The sequence below is a fragment of the Phaethon lepturus genome, unplaced genomic scaffold, assembly GCF_000687285.1.
Source record: "Phaethon lepturus isolate BGI_N335 unplaced genomic scaffold, ASM68728v1 scaffold14545, whole genome shotgun sequence".
NCBI classification, from domain to species: Eukaryota; Metazoa; Chordata; class Aves; order Phaethontiformes; family Phaethontidae; genus Phaethon; species Phaethon lepturus.
The window spans coordinates 21,738-42,681 of NW_010538477.1; the positions used below are offsets into that span (position 1 = coordinate 21,738).

At 39.7% G+C, this 20,944-nt stretch overlaps 1 protein-coding gene across 1 annotated transcript in view; it reads left to right on the forward strand.

Annotated features, from left to right (window-relative positions):
- Positions 1-18,014, forward strand: part of SLC44A3 (solute carrier family 44, member 3) — a 39,555-nt gene extending 21,541 nt beyond the window's left edge. The window contains exons 10-16 of the mRNA XM_010286829.1: positions 1,782-1,938; positions 4,409-4,492; positions 14,091-14,228; positions 14,704-14,940; positions 16,730-16,846; positions 16,989-17,100; positions 17,902-18,014. Coding sequence (XP_010285131.1) covers positions 1,782-1,938; positions 4,409-4,492; positions 14,091-14,228; positions 14,704-14,940; positions 16,730-16,846; positions 16,989-17,100; positions 17,902-18,014 — 958 coding nt within the window. The remainder of the gene's footprint in view (positions 1-1,781; positions 1,939-4,408; positions 4,493-14,090; positions 14,229-14,703; positions 14,941-16,729; positions 16,847-16,988; positions 17,101-17,901) is intronic.
- Positions 18,015-20,944: the final 2,930 nt, after the last annotated feature.

Sequence of the window (20,944 nt, forward strand, 5' to 3'; positions counted from 1 at the left end):
TAAAAAATGCCAGACCCCTTCTTCATTTTTCTCTTCAGTAGCAAGTAATTTATTAACACAAGAGTAAACTTTGTCCTTTCTGTATTTCTTACCCTTGGTTAACATTTAACGTGCAGAAACTTAATCTTTTATATTCTGAGATCTGACTGACACTGTCATGTGTAAGGTAGTGTATGAGGGAAAAGGAAAGAATGGTACTATATGGATAGCGTAACTCGTCTATATTGCAACAAACGTGTTTCTAACACAGAAACCTGATGATTTAAAAAAACCCAAACCTGCCTTATTCAGTATAAAATTCCACTATCCCCCAAGCTGTTCCCCTAGTTGTAAGACCAAAAATAAGAAATGCAGCAACTGCTTTGCTGGAATTTCCTATTTAAAATAATGTGGTATATTCACATATTTAAATACAGCTTCTTGGCTGCAAAGTATTTGGTGTTTTGAATGAACTGCAGTGATACCTTCAGGATTCTTGCGGAACTGTGATACCTATCCTGATGTAGTGTGTATCATTTAAATCCTTGCTGAAGTGAGGATTTAATAAAAATACATTTGTAGAGCTTTTTAGCCCCAACCAATCACTCTCTTATCACTGCCTTTTTTATTTTTCAGTTTCTTGTGCAAACTGTTAATTTTTCAAGATAGCAGAGGTTTAGAAGGAATCACTTAGGAAAGTAGGACATCATATTTGTGGTATATACCATTTGTGGTATAAAGTCTGATCTTTACTTAACTACTTAATCAAACTGCCGTTGGCTCTGTTGCCTAAGTAAATTTTTCAGGGTTGGGCCAATTGCTTAAGAGTTGCATTATAGAAGGACTATTTATGGCTATTGATCAGTGGGGTTTTTTTAATCCTCTGAAACATTTTTTAAGGTATTTATAGTGTTAATCGATTATTTTTTTTACAGCATTTGAAGGGGGAGGGGGAGTGGCTGTAAGTTCATTTCCTGGTTTTCATATAAATTCTTGAGAGTTGTGTCATACTACTCTCTGTAAGTGATTGACATTAAACTGACCTTTATAAAGGAACCAAGAAAATAAAACACGTGTTTAGGCCACACGTTGCTTTTCAATTTTCTGAAATGCATTATTTCTCCAAAACAGTACAGGTGTGTGCAGTAGAATGACAAGTTTTTTAGGCCAAATTACTCTTCTAGCCATATAGTATGACATTCCTTTTTTGTGTATTACATTTTTTAAAAAATCCTGTTCAGTGGGGAAAAAAAATCGTTATCTGAACAAAATTTAAAACAAAATTCAACCAAATTGCAACAATAAAAGCAGATAGTACATCTCAATTTACACATGACAGCTTGTGATATTTTTTCCTAGTCTTAATTTTACCACTAAAGCAGAAATAGCGGATTCATTCCTTCAAACTAAAATCTTGCAGAAACAACAGTCAAATAAAAGATTGCAGAGAATAAGAGAAGTGACAAAAACTGGAGAGAAGTGTTCAAGGAAGTATTCTCAGATGTTCTTCACTCCTGGCATTTTCCATTGTAGGTTTTTTCTAGATATTTTTCCATTACTGAATACATCAAAACAGTCATTGCTTAAGTATTAAACTAATCCAATAAAAGTTATAAACTTGGCTGCTCTTTTTTGGACTAAGGTGAACATTCAGATGAAGTCAGTAGGAAAACTGGAGTTGTTCAAGTCAGAAAGGAGATACCAGCTTAATTCTTTAAATTTCCAAATACTGAAAAGATACAATGTATATCTTCTTAAATAAGTTTCTAAAACATTTTTAAATTGTTCGTTTTTCTTTCTAGAAATAAAAATAGCCCACCACCTCACCCAGTCCTGTCTTCCATATCAGTTCTTTTTTGCTATCATCTAGGAACTGCTGTAAAAGGCTCGTTTCTAATCACAATACTGAGAATACCAAGGATTGTTCTCTTGTACCTTTATAATATTCTAAAACAAAAGGTAGGTATATACTTCTGTAACAACACTATAAAAATAGTAGTTAAAAGGTGATATTCATTAAAAAAATGTGAAGAATATACTTCTTGCTTAAAAATGGATATCATGTGGATTTTTATGTTTTATCCCATTTTCTTCATTAAGAAAGCTTTTTCAGTGTGCTTCCATTTTTTCTCTCAACTGAGATATTTTTAAAAGCGGAAAACACCAACGTTAAAAACCACCTTTATTTAGCGTTTATATATAAAATTTTTAATGAAGGATAAAGGACAAATTTGGCAGAATGCTCTATTTCAAATTTTTGCATCATAAACTTAAAAAATGCAAAGGTAAGTAAGAACATTATTGTTGCATGTAAAATATCTTATAGAAAAGATTTCATGTGCCTTGTAATATGAGTTTATAGAAAGAATGTATGAAATAAGAACTATTCAAGAGATTTGTGTAGGATCCAAACCACATCTTTTAAGATATATAAAAAATATAGCTGTGCTGTTTTGGTGTCGCTTGCCTTCTTTCTATCTTTCATGCATCTCCACATCTCTTATCTCCTGCTGGAAACATACCATTGCGGTTAGTTCTGCCACTTTGGCAAGGAGAGAGGGCTGTCATGACTGCACAGTTCTGATTTTAGAGGAAGATTTAGGCAAAGTTTTTAAATGTAGGTCTTTTCCACTAGAGTTTACCTTGGCCTTGAAGTATGTTATGTATAGTTATGACAGGGTATTTACATTGACCATCCCTGGTACCTATGATGCATGTGTGTGGGGTATAGTTTGTGAATGCTTAAATAAAAGCCCCTTGTAATAAGATACTTGTAAGATGTGTGTCTGGGTTTATGTCACTTTCATATGAAAGCCTTGGTTATAAAACTTGGGGAGTTAGGTCAGCTAAGAACTTTCTTTGAAGATAATAGAGTTGTGGCAGAAAGAAGATAGAGTACTTTCTGCCTCTAGAGGAAGCAGAATAAGTGGACTTGTTGAGTACACGGTTTTGTGATCTCAATAGCTGTAGAAGATTTAACTAGCAAAGAAAGATTATTTGTGTATATAGCAGTGTGCTACAAGCTCCTTTTGGTCCAGTTGCCAAGCATTCCGCTGAGGATGTGACATGACCCATACTGTAACTGCTCCTAAAGAAGCTGTAAAGTGCTCAGGCTGCCTCGTGTCCCCAGTCCATAGAAGGATCCCCCCACAAAAGTAACCTTGCTCCTTCCCATGGGAGAAAGGACGGGCTGTGGTCCCTTTCCTTTGAGGCTCTTTCCACAGAGGACCAGAGTAGTGGTACTTAAAGGATGGAGAAGTGATGCTGTATTCTTGTAGAGCTCACCTAGACTTTGCCACCCTTGCAAAAACTGCTACTGTTTTCTGTTAACAGGAAGAAAAGTCAGGGGTCTGCAAGCTTGCAGGTAAATTCACAGATGTTTTCTACACAGCAGTCTTCAAGCAGAATCAGAGAGACGATTGTAGTTGAAGTCCCTTTCTCTAGCTTTTTAATAAACAGTACTTACTGAGATTCATACAGTTTTGGTAAAATCATCTCTCCGGCAATACACGGCAAGATTAAAGTGTTTCTCTGCTGTGAGGATTTTGCATGTACATTTTAAAGGAATTACTCATGGAATATTTCCAAAAACTTCTTTGGAAAAAAGTTGGGAGGTTCTCTGCTTTCCAAAATAAAACAAAAATATTCTGACTTCTGGAAAAAGATTAGAAAGACTCAAGTATCACTGAACTGAATTTCCTTTTGCTGAGAAAAATAGCCAGTTAAATTTGGAAGGCTACCATGGCTACCAAGATATCTTTTGCTTGTCTTGCATGGTAAAATCTTTATATGATGAACAATTCTGAGCTTGTGATGTGATGGGGGGTTGTGTGGAACAAACACTGAGCTTTTCTGCTGTGTTTTTAGTATGGAATTAATATAGATCAATGGTCTATGAACGGTCTGTTCTAATTCTGATACATGCTTTTTCCTCCTATCCTAAAAAATGAATGTATGCTCTGAGTCAATACACGCACGTGTGCGTATAAATCCTTCTGCCCATTCTTTTATTTTTGTTCATTGGGCTACCAGTATTTTCAGAACTGTGAAGGTTTTTTGAAAAAAGTTAAAAATCTGTCAGTGTACTCCCTGAACACTGCAAAGTACTGTAAGGGTTACGGACTTGCCTGCCTGTTTTGTTCTCCAAGCAGCTGTTAGCTCACAAAGCTGCTTGCAGCACTTACTTTCTTTTCTCAGAGAAGAATCTTCTATCCATGGGAAGAAAAAAAAAATACGCGCAGGTCATCAGTCATTAATACTGAAGGGTTGGAATTAAAAACAGTTCCTATAATCCAAAAAGAAATATCTGCTGCCTAACTGAATGCTTTATTAGAAGAGTCAGTCACCTGTAAAGCAAGTTTTTCTGAAATGGCAGTTTTGTTTGAGTCTAATTCTGTGTCCAGTAACCAAACATTTCATTTTATTGCAGGAGAGTGCATGTGCAAAGTGCCTGTTCAAGTGCTGTTTCTGCTGGTTTTGGTGCCAGGAGAGTTGCTTAAGATACTTTAACCAGGTACACTCTATCATGTCTCTGTCACTCAACCATCTGCATACCTAGTCTAGAAACCATTTCTGTATGCTAGCTCCATTTAACACGACTAAAGCAACATTCAGTGCATGCAAGCCAAAGTTTCTTGCTGGCCACCTAAACTAAAGTAAACAAACAAAAAAGTCTTCAAGTGTAGATCGAACTTATTGCAAAGAAACAGGGAATTGACAAACATGCAAGGTGCAAGATTTTAGAAAACTTGTTAATACAGCTTGAGATAGCCCTTTCAGAGGGCTGCTTGCTATTTCTGAAGGTAAGAAGACTTAACATTTTGCTGAATTGTGCCAGACAGACTACTGAAATACAGAGGGTCCAGGTGGAAGGAAGCTTTGAAGAAGTAAGAAACCTACCTGGAGATGTGTCATTAAACTAGATAACAGTATTTTTCACCTGAAGGTCCTGAATAAAGAAACTTGAACTCCTGGCTGATTTCCATTATCAGTATATCTGGGAATATGATGCATGATGAAAAAGCTGGATGATACAATATTCCTCTTTCTTTGAAAGTCATCTTTGTTTTGTTAGCAGTTTTGTTTCAAAAGTGTTTTTATTGGAAACGGATGATTTCTGACATACAGCAGTTTTTGAGATACTTGACTGCTACTTTTTCCATTCTGGTCCTTTTCTCCAAATGTTTTCCAGCTATATACATCATTGTAAATAGTTAATTTTTCTCTTTGTCAGTCCCCCTTTGTTATCTCTGGTGACTGTGGTATTATAATGTGAAGGGGAATCAGATGTTCTTGTTGATTCCTAACTCTTTGTTGCCTTCTTTGTTCTCATTGCTGAGGGCAGTAGTGAAGTAAACAAGACAATTCTGATAAAGGGTCTGACTTCTCTTAAGTAGGTGCATAAATTAAGCTTAATCTTGGACAACTACAAAAAGAAAGTTTTTCACTTAGTTCAGCCTAGATTAAATACTTGTGCCATGAAATCTCTGGTTCTAGACAATGAATTTTCCATGCTTACATTTTTTAGGTAGATCTTATGGTCACTGACTTGGTGAGGAATCTCAGAGTTTGTTTTGACTCCAGGCTTTCCATTTGTAGTCACCCTCTCCCCTTGGCTTCCTGCCTTTCAAAGAGATATCCAGCATCCTGGTGTTTACTTTCTCCAGCTGCTGTATGCTATGTGTTTGTTAAAAGAAGAATTAATTACTGTAATGTTCTTCCTTTTGTTTCAGAAGGCTGTATTGTAGGTCTTGTTCCCTTAAAAGATTTCCTGTTTCCTAATCTATTGTAGGCAAATTTCTGGTTTTATATGTGTGTGGTTTTTAACCTAATGGTCATAATACTGTGTTTGCTGTTAGATAATTGTCTGTTTGAACATCTTTTTAGCAAAGATGATGGTGTTCCATGTGCTCCAAATCCGGGGCAATTTGTGTGAGAGTTAGAGGAGAAGAAAAGCAAGAACACGCAGCAAGATTTTAATAGAAATTTTATCTGTATGAAGGGGTAACATTGGTCTCAGATTATTGCTTTTCATAGAGTAACTACTGTTTCTAATTAGTTTTTTCTTTTTTTCCTATAAAGAATGTATTCAAGCAGATTTCCTCATTTTTGTAAAATCTGTGGACCAATGTAAAAAAGAAAAAAAAAGACAAGTCTGCAGTTTTAAGCAGCAACATATAGCTTGACTAACGGAAGTACTGAACTCTTTAAGAGCTCTTACTGAGATCAGTGAAAGCTGCTGGGTACAGCCTTGAAATTTCCCATAGCTGTTGAACATGGACTTGAGAGTAGGACTTGGGAGGGGTAAAAAAATTGCTTGCATCTATATTTCTAACATTTTGAAAGTATTATTCAGTTCAGAATTTGATTTTTGTGTGAGTTGAAATTACTGAAATGTAGAACAGCTGTTCCAAAGTTGGTCCAAAGCTCATTTCCTTACTCTATTTTTGCCTTTTATTCTAGTATTACTTTCACTATAGCAATAAGCATATAATTACCTGAAACTTAAAAAAAAAAAAGCCTTCCCCATCACTTCTGCACTGTTTTCTTCAACCTGTTGTTATATTGTTGTTATATTGCTTCGATTATTTAAATTCTTTCTGCTTCTTCTTTCACAAGTTTAATCAGGATTAAACAGAGCCCCTTGTTTTACCCCTGGGGAACTTGCAGATGAGAAACAGGTGCTGGCAGAAGTAACACTGATGGTCGAGCGTGAGCTGCGTTCTTCCCATGCACTGTCAACTGAGTGCTCTGTTGCGTTACCGAAGAGTACTTTCCGGGTTGAGGTGCCATCTTTCAGGTGGGATCTAACGCTGACTTTGATAATTGCATGCATCCCCGAAGGGACTTGTTCTCTGCAGGCTCAGCTGTCTTCAGCTCTCGGGGAACTTAACTGAGACAGGGCCAAAAAGGTACCCTCTCCTCTTTCCATCGGACAGAGTGCTGCACTAGACACTGACAGTTGCCATATTTCCAGTGGTGGTTGCTGGAGGAGGGGTAATATAAACCCAGCATCCTGTGCAGATTGCCATGTGGATAATTACATTCTGCCTTCCTAAACTTGTCTTGGATTTGCAACTGGATCCTGTGCTAAACTGTGGTGTAGTGTTGCTATGTGCTGTTAAACAGTTCACTCCTTAAGCTGTTCCATTTCAGTCATGGGCAAAGTGATTCATGTGTGTGTATAATCCATTAGTAACAATTGTAAAGCGCTCTGGGTTCTATCTGGATGAAAAGTGCTTTGTGAATATAAAGTCATTATCCTTACTTGACAGTTCTGTTTGCCAACACTTGTCAGAATTACCACAGATTTTTCATCTTCTGGCTCTGATGGTTTCAGTATGTTCCAGATAAACATATCCAATCATCTCAAGTAAAATCTGGGAGATTGAAATTTCTCTTCCGTAAAAAGAATGTATTGGGTTTTTTTAATGTGGCTTGGGAGCTACAAGGTCTGTTTGTTTTCTGCTTTCTTAAATTGTAGTGGCAGTCTTAACTTTTGATACATCAAAACACTTGCTTTTTTTTTTTTCATTTACAGCCTTGTTGCAGTGACTTTTTTTTTAAACAATATATCTATTCAGGATAGTTTTGCTTTTCTGTGTCTGCTTGGGTTCATCTGCAGACAGTTGGCAAGCAACTGCTCCAAAGCGCAGCACATGGATTTCTGAAGGGGTTGCTGAGCAGTATGTGATTTCTCTATTTTCATCAGCGCAGTTACTTGCAGTGTAGCCTTCCGGGCCCTGTGGTAGCCATTACTGAAGCCGGCAGTGTGTTAGCCTGCATTTGCTGGTACTGAGACCCTTCACTGATGCTGAAAGCCAGCAGCTGTCTGGTGCAAAAAAACCAGAAGCAAGTCTGTCTAATGGTTGTATATCCATGGTAGTTGGTTGTCTCTCAAACTTTGGATGGAAGCCTATCAGGAGGTTGCTGTTAAATGCTTTGCGGAGAAGTGACCTAGATAAAACTGAAATTCATGCATGCTAATGTAAGTACAGTTCTCGTCTGCACTGCCAAACACATTGTGCCTCACCCCATCAAGTACTTCTTTTTCCTCCCAAAAACAATACTGCATTTTAATGTTACTGGCAAAATTGCTTCTAGATGTTAAGCTCAATTTTCAATCATCTTGAAAGTACAGTTGACTAAAATATTAATCTTCAGTGAAATTGCATTTTAAATATGCTTGTTTTCTCTCCAGAGGCTTTAGGGGTGCAATAACAGGAAATAAAATGCCTTAGGTCTTACTTGTTCTGTAGGGTGAACTGTACAGGGGATAGAGATAAACAAGACTGACTAATTCTTGTCAGCTTCTTTTACACCTTTCTCTACTTCCCTATCCCATTTTAAAAAAAAAAAGGGGGGGGGCAGGCAATGAAGCAAGTGGCCAATAATTCAGTGCTTTTAAGCAGAACCATTTATGAACAACTCTCTGGAAATCTTCAGTTTGCTTTTATTTCAGAAATCCCAATCAGAAGCCACTGTAAGCAACTCCAGTAATGATATAATCATGATGCAATGGGCACTTAAAGCAGGATCCTTGTGGTCCAACCATTGTTGTTGAAATGAAGCCCAGGTGTAGCAGTGAGATGCTGCAGGAAAGGTAGCCCACCTACCCTCCCAGGAGGAAGTTGTGTTGGTCCTACCCACTGGATGACAGCCATGGAGGGAGTAGGTGACACACAGAGTAGGAAGCAAGGAAAGTTGAAGGACAAGATCTCCAGTAAGTCCAGACTGCAAATATAAGGTGGAATGGAAATAAAGGAAAGTTGTGCTGCTTGGGTTGCTTGGGAGAATTTAAGAGACTATTGAAGGGTTTCTTACAGATGGTAATTAGACCCTTCCTGTATTAACTGTGTGCTTATTGGTTGGAAGTGGTGGAGGAGAATATTCTCCATGTGTTTGTCAACCACAGGACAATAGCCTTTAGTTAACAAGGCTGCAGAAAGGTCAGATTCAGTCCGGGAAGGTATGAGTTTAAATACTTGCACCAGAACAAGGGGGATAAATGCCATTGTACGAGTAGCTGGTTAGGTGATCAGGCTTCTCTCACCTGGGGGGACTGGAATATCCTGGTGTGTCTACTTTGACAAATGAAGGGCAAGAGCAAGTACGTTAGCTGTCTATGAGTGTATAAAGAAGAGAAATGGCAGGGAGGGATAAGAGCCAAGACAAGATCAGCAGAAGAATGAGTAGATGTAAACTGTTCATGAGTAAATGTTGTCTGGAAGTTGGAAGAAGGTTCCTAAGGACCAGAGGGACAATGGCTTGGAATAGCTCCAAGTGTAAGGGCTGGGAGAGGGAAAAGCCCTAAGTAGTTTAAAGAGGGAGCTTTCCACTTAATAGGAGAAATCGTATAATGTGGTAATCTGAAACAGCCAGGGACTGGAGTGGCTAAAAGTCACTTCCAGCCTTACATGTCCTCATCTCTTCAGTGGGGCCTCACAGGCCCACGTCGCTCTAATTTCCTACCACTGTCTGGGACATGATACAGCTTTCTCGTTGGGTCACTACCTGCTGTACAGCAGCCACAGAAATGTCATTGCCTCTTGCTACCACTAGTTTTTGGATTCCACTGGCAACTGTGATACTTGCAAGCCAGGACAAAAGCCTGAGGTGCACAGCGTTGCGCTGGGTGTCGCTAACCAGGGCAGCCCTCAAGAGAGTTGGCAGCAACAAGACCGGATCAGGCTGAAAATACCAGCAGAGCAGAAAAAGCTGAAGTGGGATGTGAGACCAACATGTCTCCTGCTGCTTCTTTAAGAAGATTCTGTTGCTATGGCAATTCTCTCTTCCCCAGCTCATTTTATTAAAGCAAGTCCTAGAATGGAAGACTGAATTGAGCTGTTAGACAAAGTAGCAATTATTCTCGAGAACTGGGGAACTTAGGGCCTGGATCTGAGCCGCAGTGCCTTTCTCATGAAACTAGCAGGTCAATTTTTCCAAGACCTTTGACATTCTGTGTTGTGAGGCACAGAAGGATGTATTCTTTAAATAGGGTTTTTTGCATACTGTGGTATTTGGAAATATGTAAACATTCACATTCTTTATTTATTCATCCTGACACCGACAAACTAGTGTCTAGTTCCCAGGCTCCAAGCCAGAGGAGGCTTGTGTTCTTCACAAAGGTGGTGATACAGTACCAACTTGCTGGTGCAAGGGTAATGACTGTTCCTGACCCACTATCTCCCGCGCTTTCTGATCAATGGTATGCTTTCAATGCCATTATTACAGGCTTATCAGCAATAGCAGAGACTACCATTGTAAAACATCAATTCATTAAGAAAAGATAAAAAACATAATAGCTGCACTGGGCCAGACTGAGTCTCCATCTAGCTCAGTATCCCATCTCCCGTGGCTGTGAGTGAATGCTGAGGTAGAATGAGTGTGTATTTCCCTGTCCCCATGCTGTTTCTCTTTCTGTTTTCAGCTGAGGGACTTCATGAGCTGAGTATGTTTTCTGTGGGTTACAATAACTCTCAGTGGATTCCTTTTCCCTGAACTTTCCCAGTCTCTCTTGAGCTCATGCAAACTTCTAGCAGCTAGAGCATTCTTTGTCCAGCAGTTCACAGCTTACAGGCTTACAGTGAGAAGAAATACCATCTGTTTTCAAATTTGGCTCCTACTACCTTGTATGGTCCTGCCCCTGCCTAGTCTTTTTTCTGGAAGAAACAGTGAGCCATCTAAACCCTACCTACCCTCTCCACATTTCTCGTGATTTTGTAGCCCTCTTACCGCATCCTCCTTCAGTCATCTCTTTTCCAGACAGAAGAGCCTGGTGTACTCAGTTGTTGCCCAGACAGAAGACATTCCATACCTTTTGGATCATTCGTGCTGCCCTTCTCTCAACCTTTTCCAAGTCCACTAAAGCTTTTGTGCATGGGAAGGGAATACATTCTGTAGAAAAACACATTTAAATAACCCATTTCTAAATGATAGCAGGTTCTTAACTGACCATGGTCTACCACCTTAGCCTTCACAACTGTCTTTTCATTGAAAGGGATTGAGTTGTTGTACATACCTTGCAACTGGAAAACGTTGGATATCTAAGCTTCTTAGTCCAAAGTCCAAAATGACTTGCAAAAATTGGTAATAGCTTGCGTGTGTTAGGTGTTCTTGGGTGGTAAGGATGAGAAATCATTTGAGCTCATTTCTGTGCAACTCTGAGTTTCATGGAAACATACATTTGCTTAAATGTTAGTTGTGTATTTTCTTAGTGAGAACATATAGGTTTCTGTGTGGCTGGATGGGATCAAGGTATGGGGTCTGTATGGGAAACTTGAGAATTGTGAGGGGAATGTATGGCGCCACAGTCTAGGCTGAACAAGAAAGCCTCCAAATTTTCTTTTTTCTCAGAAATGTATTTTTTGCCAAAAGGTAGAGATCACTTTGCTAAGTCTTCAGCTTGTACTAGTAACATTCTTGCTTCACCTATGTCAATGACTAGTTTTGTAGCCTTCAGCAGTTCGTGCATTTCTGTGTCTCTCTCATTCCTTGTGCAATGTTAGATTATTACCTGGCTGCCTTTCTTGCTTCGATGTTACGACTAGTTGGTACTTACGTGGTTTGTTGAAGTTGCAATTGTTATAAATGCCATTTTTTATCAGCCGGTTTGTAACATACAAATCTTTACGCAGGTGGTTTTCGGTCTCCAGCATTATTTTCAGTCTTTCCAAGATAACTGTTCTGGTTAATAAATATCAGAAATTCTTTTCGTTGCACATTCCTTGGATACCAAAGTGGCTAATTCAAGAGTGCAAACAAATGGTTATTTATTTTAAGTTTGGAAACTGTTTGTACAAGTGCACATGCATTTTCAACATTCTTTTTAATTTTTAAAACAGGACTTTTTTTCTATTTATAATGAATACAGAACCTCTGTTTAATTTATTGGCAAAGTTTATTCTGACCTCACCAGATCAGGATCTGATCTGTGAATTTAGTTCTTGAAGGACAGAAACAAACTTAGAAAACCCTTTTCTACTTTGTGTCTCTATTTCCTCTCTGTTAATGGGAATGGTGAAACAGACTTAACTCACAGCCTGTTATACAGGTAGTTCTATCCGTGCTTGAAAAACGCAGTGGCAGCTACAGACGGACGACAGAGAGGGAGCTTGACTGGAGGCCACGTACCCTCCGCCCGTGTCCTGGGGGGACCGTAGCCCAGCTAGGCTGGCGCTGGCCTTACCGAGCTGCCAGCTCTCCTGCTGCCGCACCCTGGGCCGATGCTAGCGTGGGCGAGCTTGCAGGACGTCGGGTTTCCTCGCTCGGGATGGCAGCAGGCTGCCTACAAACCTGCCGGGTTGAGTGAGGCAGGCGGGACAAGGATGCTTCTCTTTCAGAGGTGCAGGCGACCAAGAAGGCAAAGGTACTGTAGGCAATGCCTGACGGAGCCAAAGGGTACACCTCGGTACGCCTCTCTGCCGGCCCTGAGCGCTGTCAGTGTACATCAAAGTTAGCACAGAAAGCATTTTTTCCTATTTAGGAATGATGCGAACTTGCTTGTTTAAGCAGATTTTTATGCAGATACTCTATGTGTTTCTGTAGAGGTCAGTGGAGCCTTTGATTTTTCTTAAAGTAGGCAATTAATCCATGGTCTTTATTTATACTTTTTCCATCTATGGATGTATTTGCTGCTATGTAAGTACAATATTTACAGGATGTCACTGTTCTACTTTTTTTTTACTTACTCTCAGAGAAAAAAATTTGTCATATATAAAATAAATAATATCCACAACAGAGAGACAAAGGATCTTTGCATTTAATTTCTTTCTTTCTCCATAATATTTTAAGATAACGCCAATATAGCTTTGCTAGACTACAGTATGTTACAGAAATTGCCAGGGGTAAAACTGAACTCTGCAGAAAAAAAATTTCTCTACCTTCAGGTATCTGAAGCTATTTTATGTTTTGATTTGTAAGTAAGGAAAAAGATTTTTTGAACAGGGAGTGTTTTGCAGTAGGCCAGTATAATTCACTTTCAGCAAATCAGGTTTGGTTTGGTTTTTTTTTTTTTTCACTTCCACGTGAAGCAGAACATAATCTAAGCACATGTTGGGGTGTATAAATTTCTTTAGAACAGTAATCCCTTGCACACACCCTGATTCTTACTGACCATACCAGATGTAACTAATGTCTTGTGGTATAACCCACCTTCTAATATTTTGAGTAAAGGGAAACTACTCATAAAACTTGCTGGTAAAATTCAGCTATACATTTCGGGTATCTTGAGTGCTGGTTTTCTTAACTGATATTCTGGGGACAGTTTCAAAACCTTGTTGAGGAGTTCCATAAATGGGACATATATGTCACGTTATATACAATTGCTAAAATAATCCAGTCCATGAAAGTAAATATTCTGTCCTCCCCATCTGTCTTGGCAAGTTTCCACACAGAGAAATCTTATAAAATTCTCAGTACCTCAAACAGATGTGAGTGCCCCTACTGTCTGTCGAAAGTCTGGGGGTTTTTTGTGACATAACACTCACTGATCTAGTCCAGGATCCTTTAGCTGTTCTTTTCCAGTCATTTTCATAATTGGTTTCATCTTTTGGAAAAAGGTTTATTTTATGACTCTAGCCATAAGCTTGAATTTTAGTAGCATATGAATAGTTTGAAAGGGCCATGTATAAAAGCTTTTCAATCATCAAGTTTTAAATGACTTGATAACTACAGGACTTGATTGTTCCACTTACGTAGTTTGCCAGCAATCTTGGAGATAGAGTCATAGAAAATGAGCAAGTAAGTTTGGGTAGTGTGACTCGGGTAGGTAAATGTTTTGTGGTAACTGTGACATAATCATTAACAAAAATTAGGGTAGAGAACTCTGGTATTTTAAAATAAATTGGATAAAGGTGGGTTCAGAAATTTATATAGTCACTATTCTAGCATTTCCTAATGGTGGAAATTATGTGGAAAAAAGCTATTTGAAGTTAGAAGCATAGTTATTATAGTCACTTAAAATAAAATTGCCATATTATGCAAAATAACTCCTCATATTCATAAAGTCAGTATTACCAAATGAAGTTAAAGGTTTTGTATTTTGCTGAAGTAAAACCTAGATTATAAGAGTCTTTCCTCTCTCACTACATTATTATCTTCTCTCATTTCAGCATGTATACACAACTACAGTCATAAATGGGACAAATTTTTGTACGTCAGCAAAGGATGCTGTCTTTATTTTGGCAAAGAATTCTGCTAAACTTGCATCCATTAGCTGTTTTGGAGATTTTATCCTGTTCCTAGGAAAGGTAAGAGTAAGAAAAGTATTATTCTGTAAGAATGAAGTGAAAAATCAGGATTTGATTCTCTTTTCTTATACCTAAAGTAAATTAAGGTTTATCTTTGTTAAACTCAGTGTTGTTGATGCTGTAAAATGAGTTAGGGAGAGAAGATGATGTTTGAGGAATTTAATCCTTTTCATACTCTTTACAGAGTTACTTAGTTGTATTACGGTAGTGTCCTTGGTGCCACTCTTAGAGTTCCCGTTGCAACAAGTCTTTGGTAATTACATAGAAAAGGATTGCCACTGCCCTGCAGAATTTACACACCCAGTCGAACACAAAGTGTGACAACCATGTGAGGCCAGGAACTGCATAGCTATCTCCCAGATGAGATGTGCTGTTAAAATATTGGCTGTCATGTATCTGCCTTAGGGTTTTAGGTTTTTTAAGAAACATTTCTACATGATTAATGAAGCTGCTTTTCTCTCGCTGCCCTTTACAGGTGTTTGTTGTATGTTTTACTGTTTTTGGAGGATTGATGGCATTTAACTACCACCGGGAGTTGCAAGCTTGGGTAGTTCCTCTGTTGCTGGTTGCATTTTTTGCTTACCTGATGTCCCACAGCTTTCTGTCTGTGTTTGAAGTGACAGCGGATGCCATGTTCCTTTGCTTTGCTGTTGATATGAAAACAAATGATGGATCTGCAGAGAAGCCATACTTCGTGGATCAGGAACTGCTGGTAAACCTCAGTGACAACCGCAAAGATACTTGAGCTATTCTAAGCTTTTCAGGGCTTTTTCTTTCCCCAAGACCTAGTAATTTGAACCCACAACCCATGCTATTTCCTTTCCAACACCTTAGAACAGGACAGGCTCGGGGATACAAATCATATGTGAATTTATAAACTGACATAAATGGCACTCTCTGGCTCCTGTGTGCCAGCTGTGATCTGCTGCCTTGTTTTAGATCATACCCTGTAAGTAACGGCTGACATTTTAGGCCTTATTAGGTATGTATTCAATATATTGTTGGTAATTAAAAAATATAAGTAGATGAGCTAGCTGCAGAGGCCGATCCCTGGGGTGTTCTAAGATTAGATGTGTATATTTTTGTGACTTACTCTACAGTGATGAACAAAAGTAAACAACAAAGAGCTTCTTGATGCCAGCAGCAGGTCAGGTGTCCATCCACATCCTATGGATGCTGTCGTTCTGAACAAACTTGATGCAAACTTGGGTTGCTCTGCTTCATACCTATGCAGATTCTTTTGCCAAAATACCGTCTTCTGTCTCTTTGATTACATTCTTCTGCCTCTGGACTGATTGCTCTGTCTTTACCCTCATAATTACTGTATTGCATTACAAGTGTTTCCATGGAGAATCATTATGTAGCTAATAGTGATGGAGAGCTTTAGTTATTAGCTGAAGCATTTGAATGTATATATGGCATCCCTTTCATATTAAGAGAATATTTGAAGATGCAGATGTTTTTTGCTTTCATGCTATTTTTGCCAGTTCTGTCTTTTCCTTCATAAACCATGTGATAAAGAAAATCTTAGTGATTCATGAAAAACAAACTCAGCCAGAATAGCTCATATGATACGAATCTTCTGGATGGATTTCTTCAGGACAGTGTCAGAAGAACTGTTTTGGGGTTTTTTTTAACGCTGCTGTTAGATTCCCTGTAATGTTCGTAGAATTTTGTTGAAAGCAAAAAAAACCAACAAAAAGGCGCCTAAGGATAGGCTTAACCCTTTGTACAGAAGAAAGCAGATAGGTATTCTCTGGCCTTGATTCAGAACAGTACTTAAGTGCATGTCCTGATAGGAATATATTACTAAATGGAAAACTCTGAAGTCTTGACCTCTGTTCTTCTCCCTCTGTTTTGCCAAATGCTAAAATACTTCTTAAGGCAATTCTCCTTCATGAAACAAACAGTCTTTCCTTTCTCCACTTCCAAACATTGTGGTAGTTTCTCTTTAACTCTGGTCTTAATTCCTTGTAATTAGCCATGCCCTAAGGCTTTGGGTGAAGAGAGGTAAGGAGTCTTCCAAGCAGGACAGGCTGTGTTAACCTTGTATGGAAAAACTGGGGGAGGCACATCCAAACTCCTCCTCATTGCATGATCAAGAGTAAGTTTACTCACATAGCCAAGAACTTGGAGTTTCCCAACACATGAAGGCATTTGACTTGTTATAGTCAGGTTACAAACATCTGGGGGTGGAAGGGAGGCTCTATGGCCCTCAGGACAATACGTGGCAGTGGGCGGAGAGCCGGGTGAGAGATTTCAGACAGCCAGAGTCCTCATTCCTGTAGCAGGCGATGTAAGAGATTCTTGATTCATCCTCCTCAGTTGCATTCATCACCCTTGCTGCCTCTGCAGAATCCCTCCTGGTATCACTCGGTGTCATCCAGCTAGGAATCAGCTACAGTTTCTTAGCCCCGGGCTAATTATCTTCCTTTATCAGGTTTTTCATTTAAATAATGGTTTGCATTCCCAAATGATCTCACCCTGGTTTTTGCTTGTAGACTTTTGTGAGTCAGAGTAACAAGTTAACAGAAGGGCAAAGACACAGGAGCATGAGACCCTTCCAGGACAATGAAGATGGGACAGAGCTCCAACCTATGGTGAGAGAGGAGTGTGGGGTATGTCTTTATCTGCCAGCTAATGTGTTTATCTTTATGTCCCAAGAATGATGTAGGCTTTCATGTATCTCCTGATGTCTCACAGCAACCAACATACTGTACCCAGTGTCCTGTTTTTCCTTCTGTTGCTTTCCCTCCTCAGGAAAGCCCCTGCTGGTGTGGAATGGAGGGATCAACTGTTTGTTCTCACCCTTCTTCCCATTCCCCAGTCTCCCCAGCAGAGGAGGAGAAAGATTGGACAGTGGCAAAGGGGTGTGAGATAAATCCTATTGAGATAGTCCTTCACATGTCTGCTGTAGGAGAGTCAGGAGAGTGGTGGGCTGCTTCATTTCATGCTGGAACTGCTGAAGTTCTGGAGCAAGATCAGAGCTTAGAGGCCTCCCTCTCCACTCCCACTCTTTTTCTTTCTTTCTTTTCGATCAGTGTATATATTTATGTATTTTGGTTTACGCTGGGGTAAAAAAGCTGAGGTGCCAGAAGGGAGTGTTCCCCCACACCCAGGCTTGGGAAAGTCCTGAGCGTAAACGCTTAATAACGGACATCTGAAAAAATACTGCGAACTGCCCGACCCGAGAAGCTGCCCCAGCCAGTTCAGAATCTGGGCTGATTTTCCCCAGCACCGGGGGCCCAAGCCAGGGCTGCTGGAGAAAGATTCTGCAGCAACAGCTACTCTGGCACCTGCTGGACATACTGCTTACACCCCTGTAACAGATGTTGGTGATTTTTCTTCATCTGCTTTCAAGAGGTACCAGGCTGTAGCGAACTCTCACGCAGTCTTGTGAGCATGCTGCTATAGGCAGAGCGCTGCCTCAGCTCGTTGCTACAGTGAGGGATAGTTGTACTCGATTTTTTCATTGTTTGGGTCTGTTATTGCATTCTTCAGTAATCTTTTGCCAAGCACAGAAACCGGTGGGGGGTTGCTCCCTGCGAGAGGATTGTGGATTTGAGACACACAAGAACCTTAATTATTTTCCCAGTTTACTCTTACAGACATTTAAATGCAGTAACAGGACTAGCGCTGCACATTATTTGACTCCTTTTGTCTCTCTTTGTAGACTTGAATGTGAAGTGCACCAGGAAGCATGAAGGCAGACCAGCGATAGCAAAAACAGTCGTAGAAAAAAAGGAAAGGTTTCCAACACCCCAGGACAAAGGATTGGTTCTCTAATTCTCCGTTGTACCTTCTGCACTGGTAAAATGACACACAGTCTGTATGAATAATGTATTTTGTGTGTCAGCACATCTGATTTTTGTTAATATACTTGTTATGATGGTCTGGAAGTTGTTAATAAACTCCTTGTAAAGTCCTGTGTTGTCAGACTCACAGTCAAGAAGGTCATTGAGCTTTTCGGTGTGTCAGCTAACATGGGGCTTTTCATGCTACTTGGTCACCCCTGGATCAGTAAACGCAGAAACATTTGTAGAGGAGGCACACCGAGATGACTGTTTCCCGATTTATTCTGTGTACCGGAACAGCCAGTGCAACGAATTAAGGAATTGTACTGAGCTCACTGATGGAAATTCTCTGTAGTCAAGATAGTTAACAGTTATGAGGTAGGTGTCTTTCTTTTAATTATACTCTTTTGGGAATGGTTTTTACAAGTTAGTATCATAAACTATCCACTGGCTCCTCTCCAAAGGGCAGATGAGGAATAGTCCTTTTTTTTTGTAAATAAAAATAAACAACTACTTTCCCTTGGCAGTTGAAAAGACAAAGGAAGCAGAAAAATTTGTATCAGGATGTAAAGCTTGACAAGTAGCAGATGAGCAGTGGCTGGTCAGAAATGAGATAAAAGTATGTTATAAATAATACTTTATAGAAATGTTAGCTGTAACGTGGATGTGAAATACCATGAAGCAAAAGAGACTGTCAGGGCCTTAGGGATACGCTAAGTGTAGACACTGGAAAAAACCCCTAAACTTGGTAACAGTCTGTCAGCATTTTCGTGTGAGCAATTCTGAGGTTTGCTTCAACTTTGTACCTGGACCCTGGTTATAATGCACTTTTGGGGGCTCCACCTCGTTCTGTTTGGGGTAGTTTGAGATTTTACTCAGTGGCACATGATTTTGTTCTCTTTGTTCAAAAGATCCTTTAACCTTTTGTTTGAGGAGAGGTTTGGGATGAGAAGATGACTCCAAAGAGGGATTTCAGTACACACCAGTACAGAAAGTGAGATATTACTGCAGGTAAGTGACTCAGACTGCCATAGTGAACAGATTGAGAAACCTTTGATTAGTCTTGTGACAGCAGCTTGTGACACACAAAAAGTGACATACAGAAAAGCTCATTGATGACCTGAATGATAAATGTTTCGGCTAAATACCGTAGCTGATCTCCTGCTGCTGAAAGGAGACTAGTTATCTACTAGGGAATGCTACGAAATACTTGCTTTTCTTCTTCATTTAATTTACTTTTGTCTATTTTATTATGGGCCACTTCAAGAAGTTCAGGAGTATGGGATAGGCGATGAGAAAGGACAAGAAATAGATTAATTACTTTCTGCCTGGCAGGTGAGGCGGATCAGCTACTGGCTGTGACTCACCACATCTCATTATTTAAAAGGGCACACTTGGGTACTTCTGGTGCTTGGCTTGTGGGTGCTGGGGGAACTGAAAATCGTGCTGAGCAAGCAACAGCTCTGTAACCATGAGAAAGTGAGCAGATACGGTACTTGGAAGGGGTAAAACTCTTCCTCTGCCGCAGGTCTCGGTGAGGTTGCTTCCAAGTAGTAGCCTCTCCACAATGTAAAAATGAGATTTACCAATTTACAAAGCACAGTAGGTCCACTTGGAAGTTATAAAAATGAGTTCTTATTAGACATTGGGGATACCTGCACTGCATGTTTTGGCCCACTTGGGAATTCTCTGGTGGAGGAAAGAGAGGGACTTTTTTATATCGGTATGTCCTCATTTTCAGACAGTCCCTAGATGACCTCCAGAGGTCCCTTCCAATCACAACAGCTCTGTGATTCTGTTCATTGCAATTACGATGCAGTGTCTTTGCCTCCACTGCAGTTCCTGAGTAGAGAAGGGACTTCTAGACACTTATGACGAAGTTTGGTTTGCATTTTAAAGGAGGAGGGTACTGAAAACTCCCAGTTAAGCTGTATTGAGTATTGTATTTGAGTGTTTCATGTAAGCAATCCTGTACTGCCCAGTGTCCCAAAGTTACAGCTGTGACAGTATGTTTTGAGAGTCACGTATATTTTTACATAAGGGTTCCGAGTGTATACCTTTTGATTAAATTCTGTATACAAAGCATGGCTTTATAGCTTTCAGGTGCAACACAGGACCTCCCAATCCTATATACATTCCACTAGCAATTGTGTCAACAACCTCCAACTGCAGCATTCCTGTGTGGCAAGAGTTCTCACCTGAGGTAGAGGGATAAAGCACCCTACAGAAGCTGCTGCTATTTAGGGCTCGTTTCTCATTGCTGTCTTCCCCTGCAGGACCTTGTAGTCAGGCAGCTACAAAGCAGGCTGGAAGTAGGCACAGCTCGTGTGAACATGTAGTTAGTACTAGTTCAGGTACTGGTGCTTGTCCAAGCCACTTCTGCTATTTCAAGGTCTGCCCTGTAAAGTGGACTCTTCTTTCCTGCAGTTCTTCCCTGCATCTATGGAAGATTGACTTCAGAGGAATGAAAGGTACTTTTATAACTACGTTCCATTCCTTAAAAATAGGAGATGGGCACTACTGGTGTCTGTATGCCAGGAAACGGCTAAGTATTACAGTATTGCAGCTTATTGTTTTAAGCGAGGCAGCTTGCATTTGGTCTTGCTTGATGTCTACTTCAAACTCTCAGTTAATCCAGTTATGATTCCACTGGATGCCTCTGTGGATGAAAGAAAACAGGCCTACTGAGAACACTTTGTTGTTTTGTTTTGTTTCCTCTGTTTGAGTATATATATAATAAATGTGAGCCATTTAAAGCCTAAGTTTTGGATTCAGAAAGAGCGGGAGGGCATGGTTCAGGCTTTAAGAAAGAGATGCTGCTTTCACCCAAACTATGAAAGCAACAAAACTGTTGTTGCTGATCATAGTAGTGCTTTTCAGTGTTCATGACAATGTTCTAAATTGTTAAATAGTATTATTTTG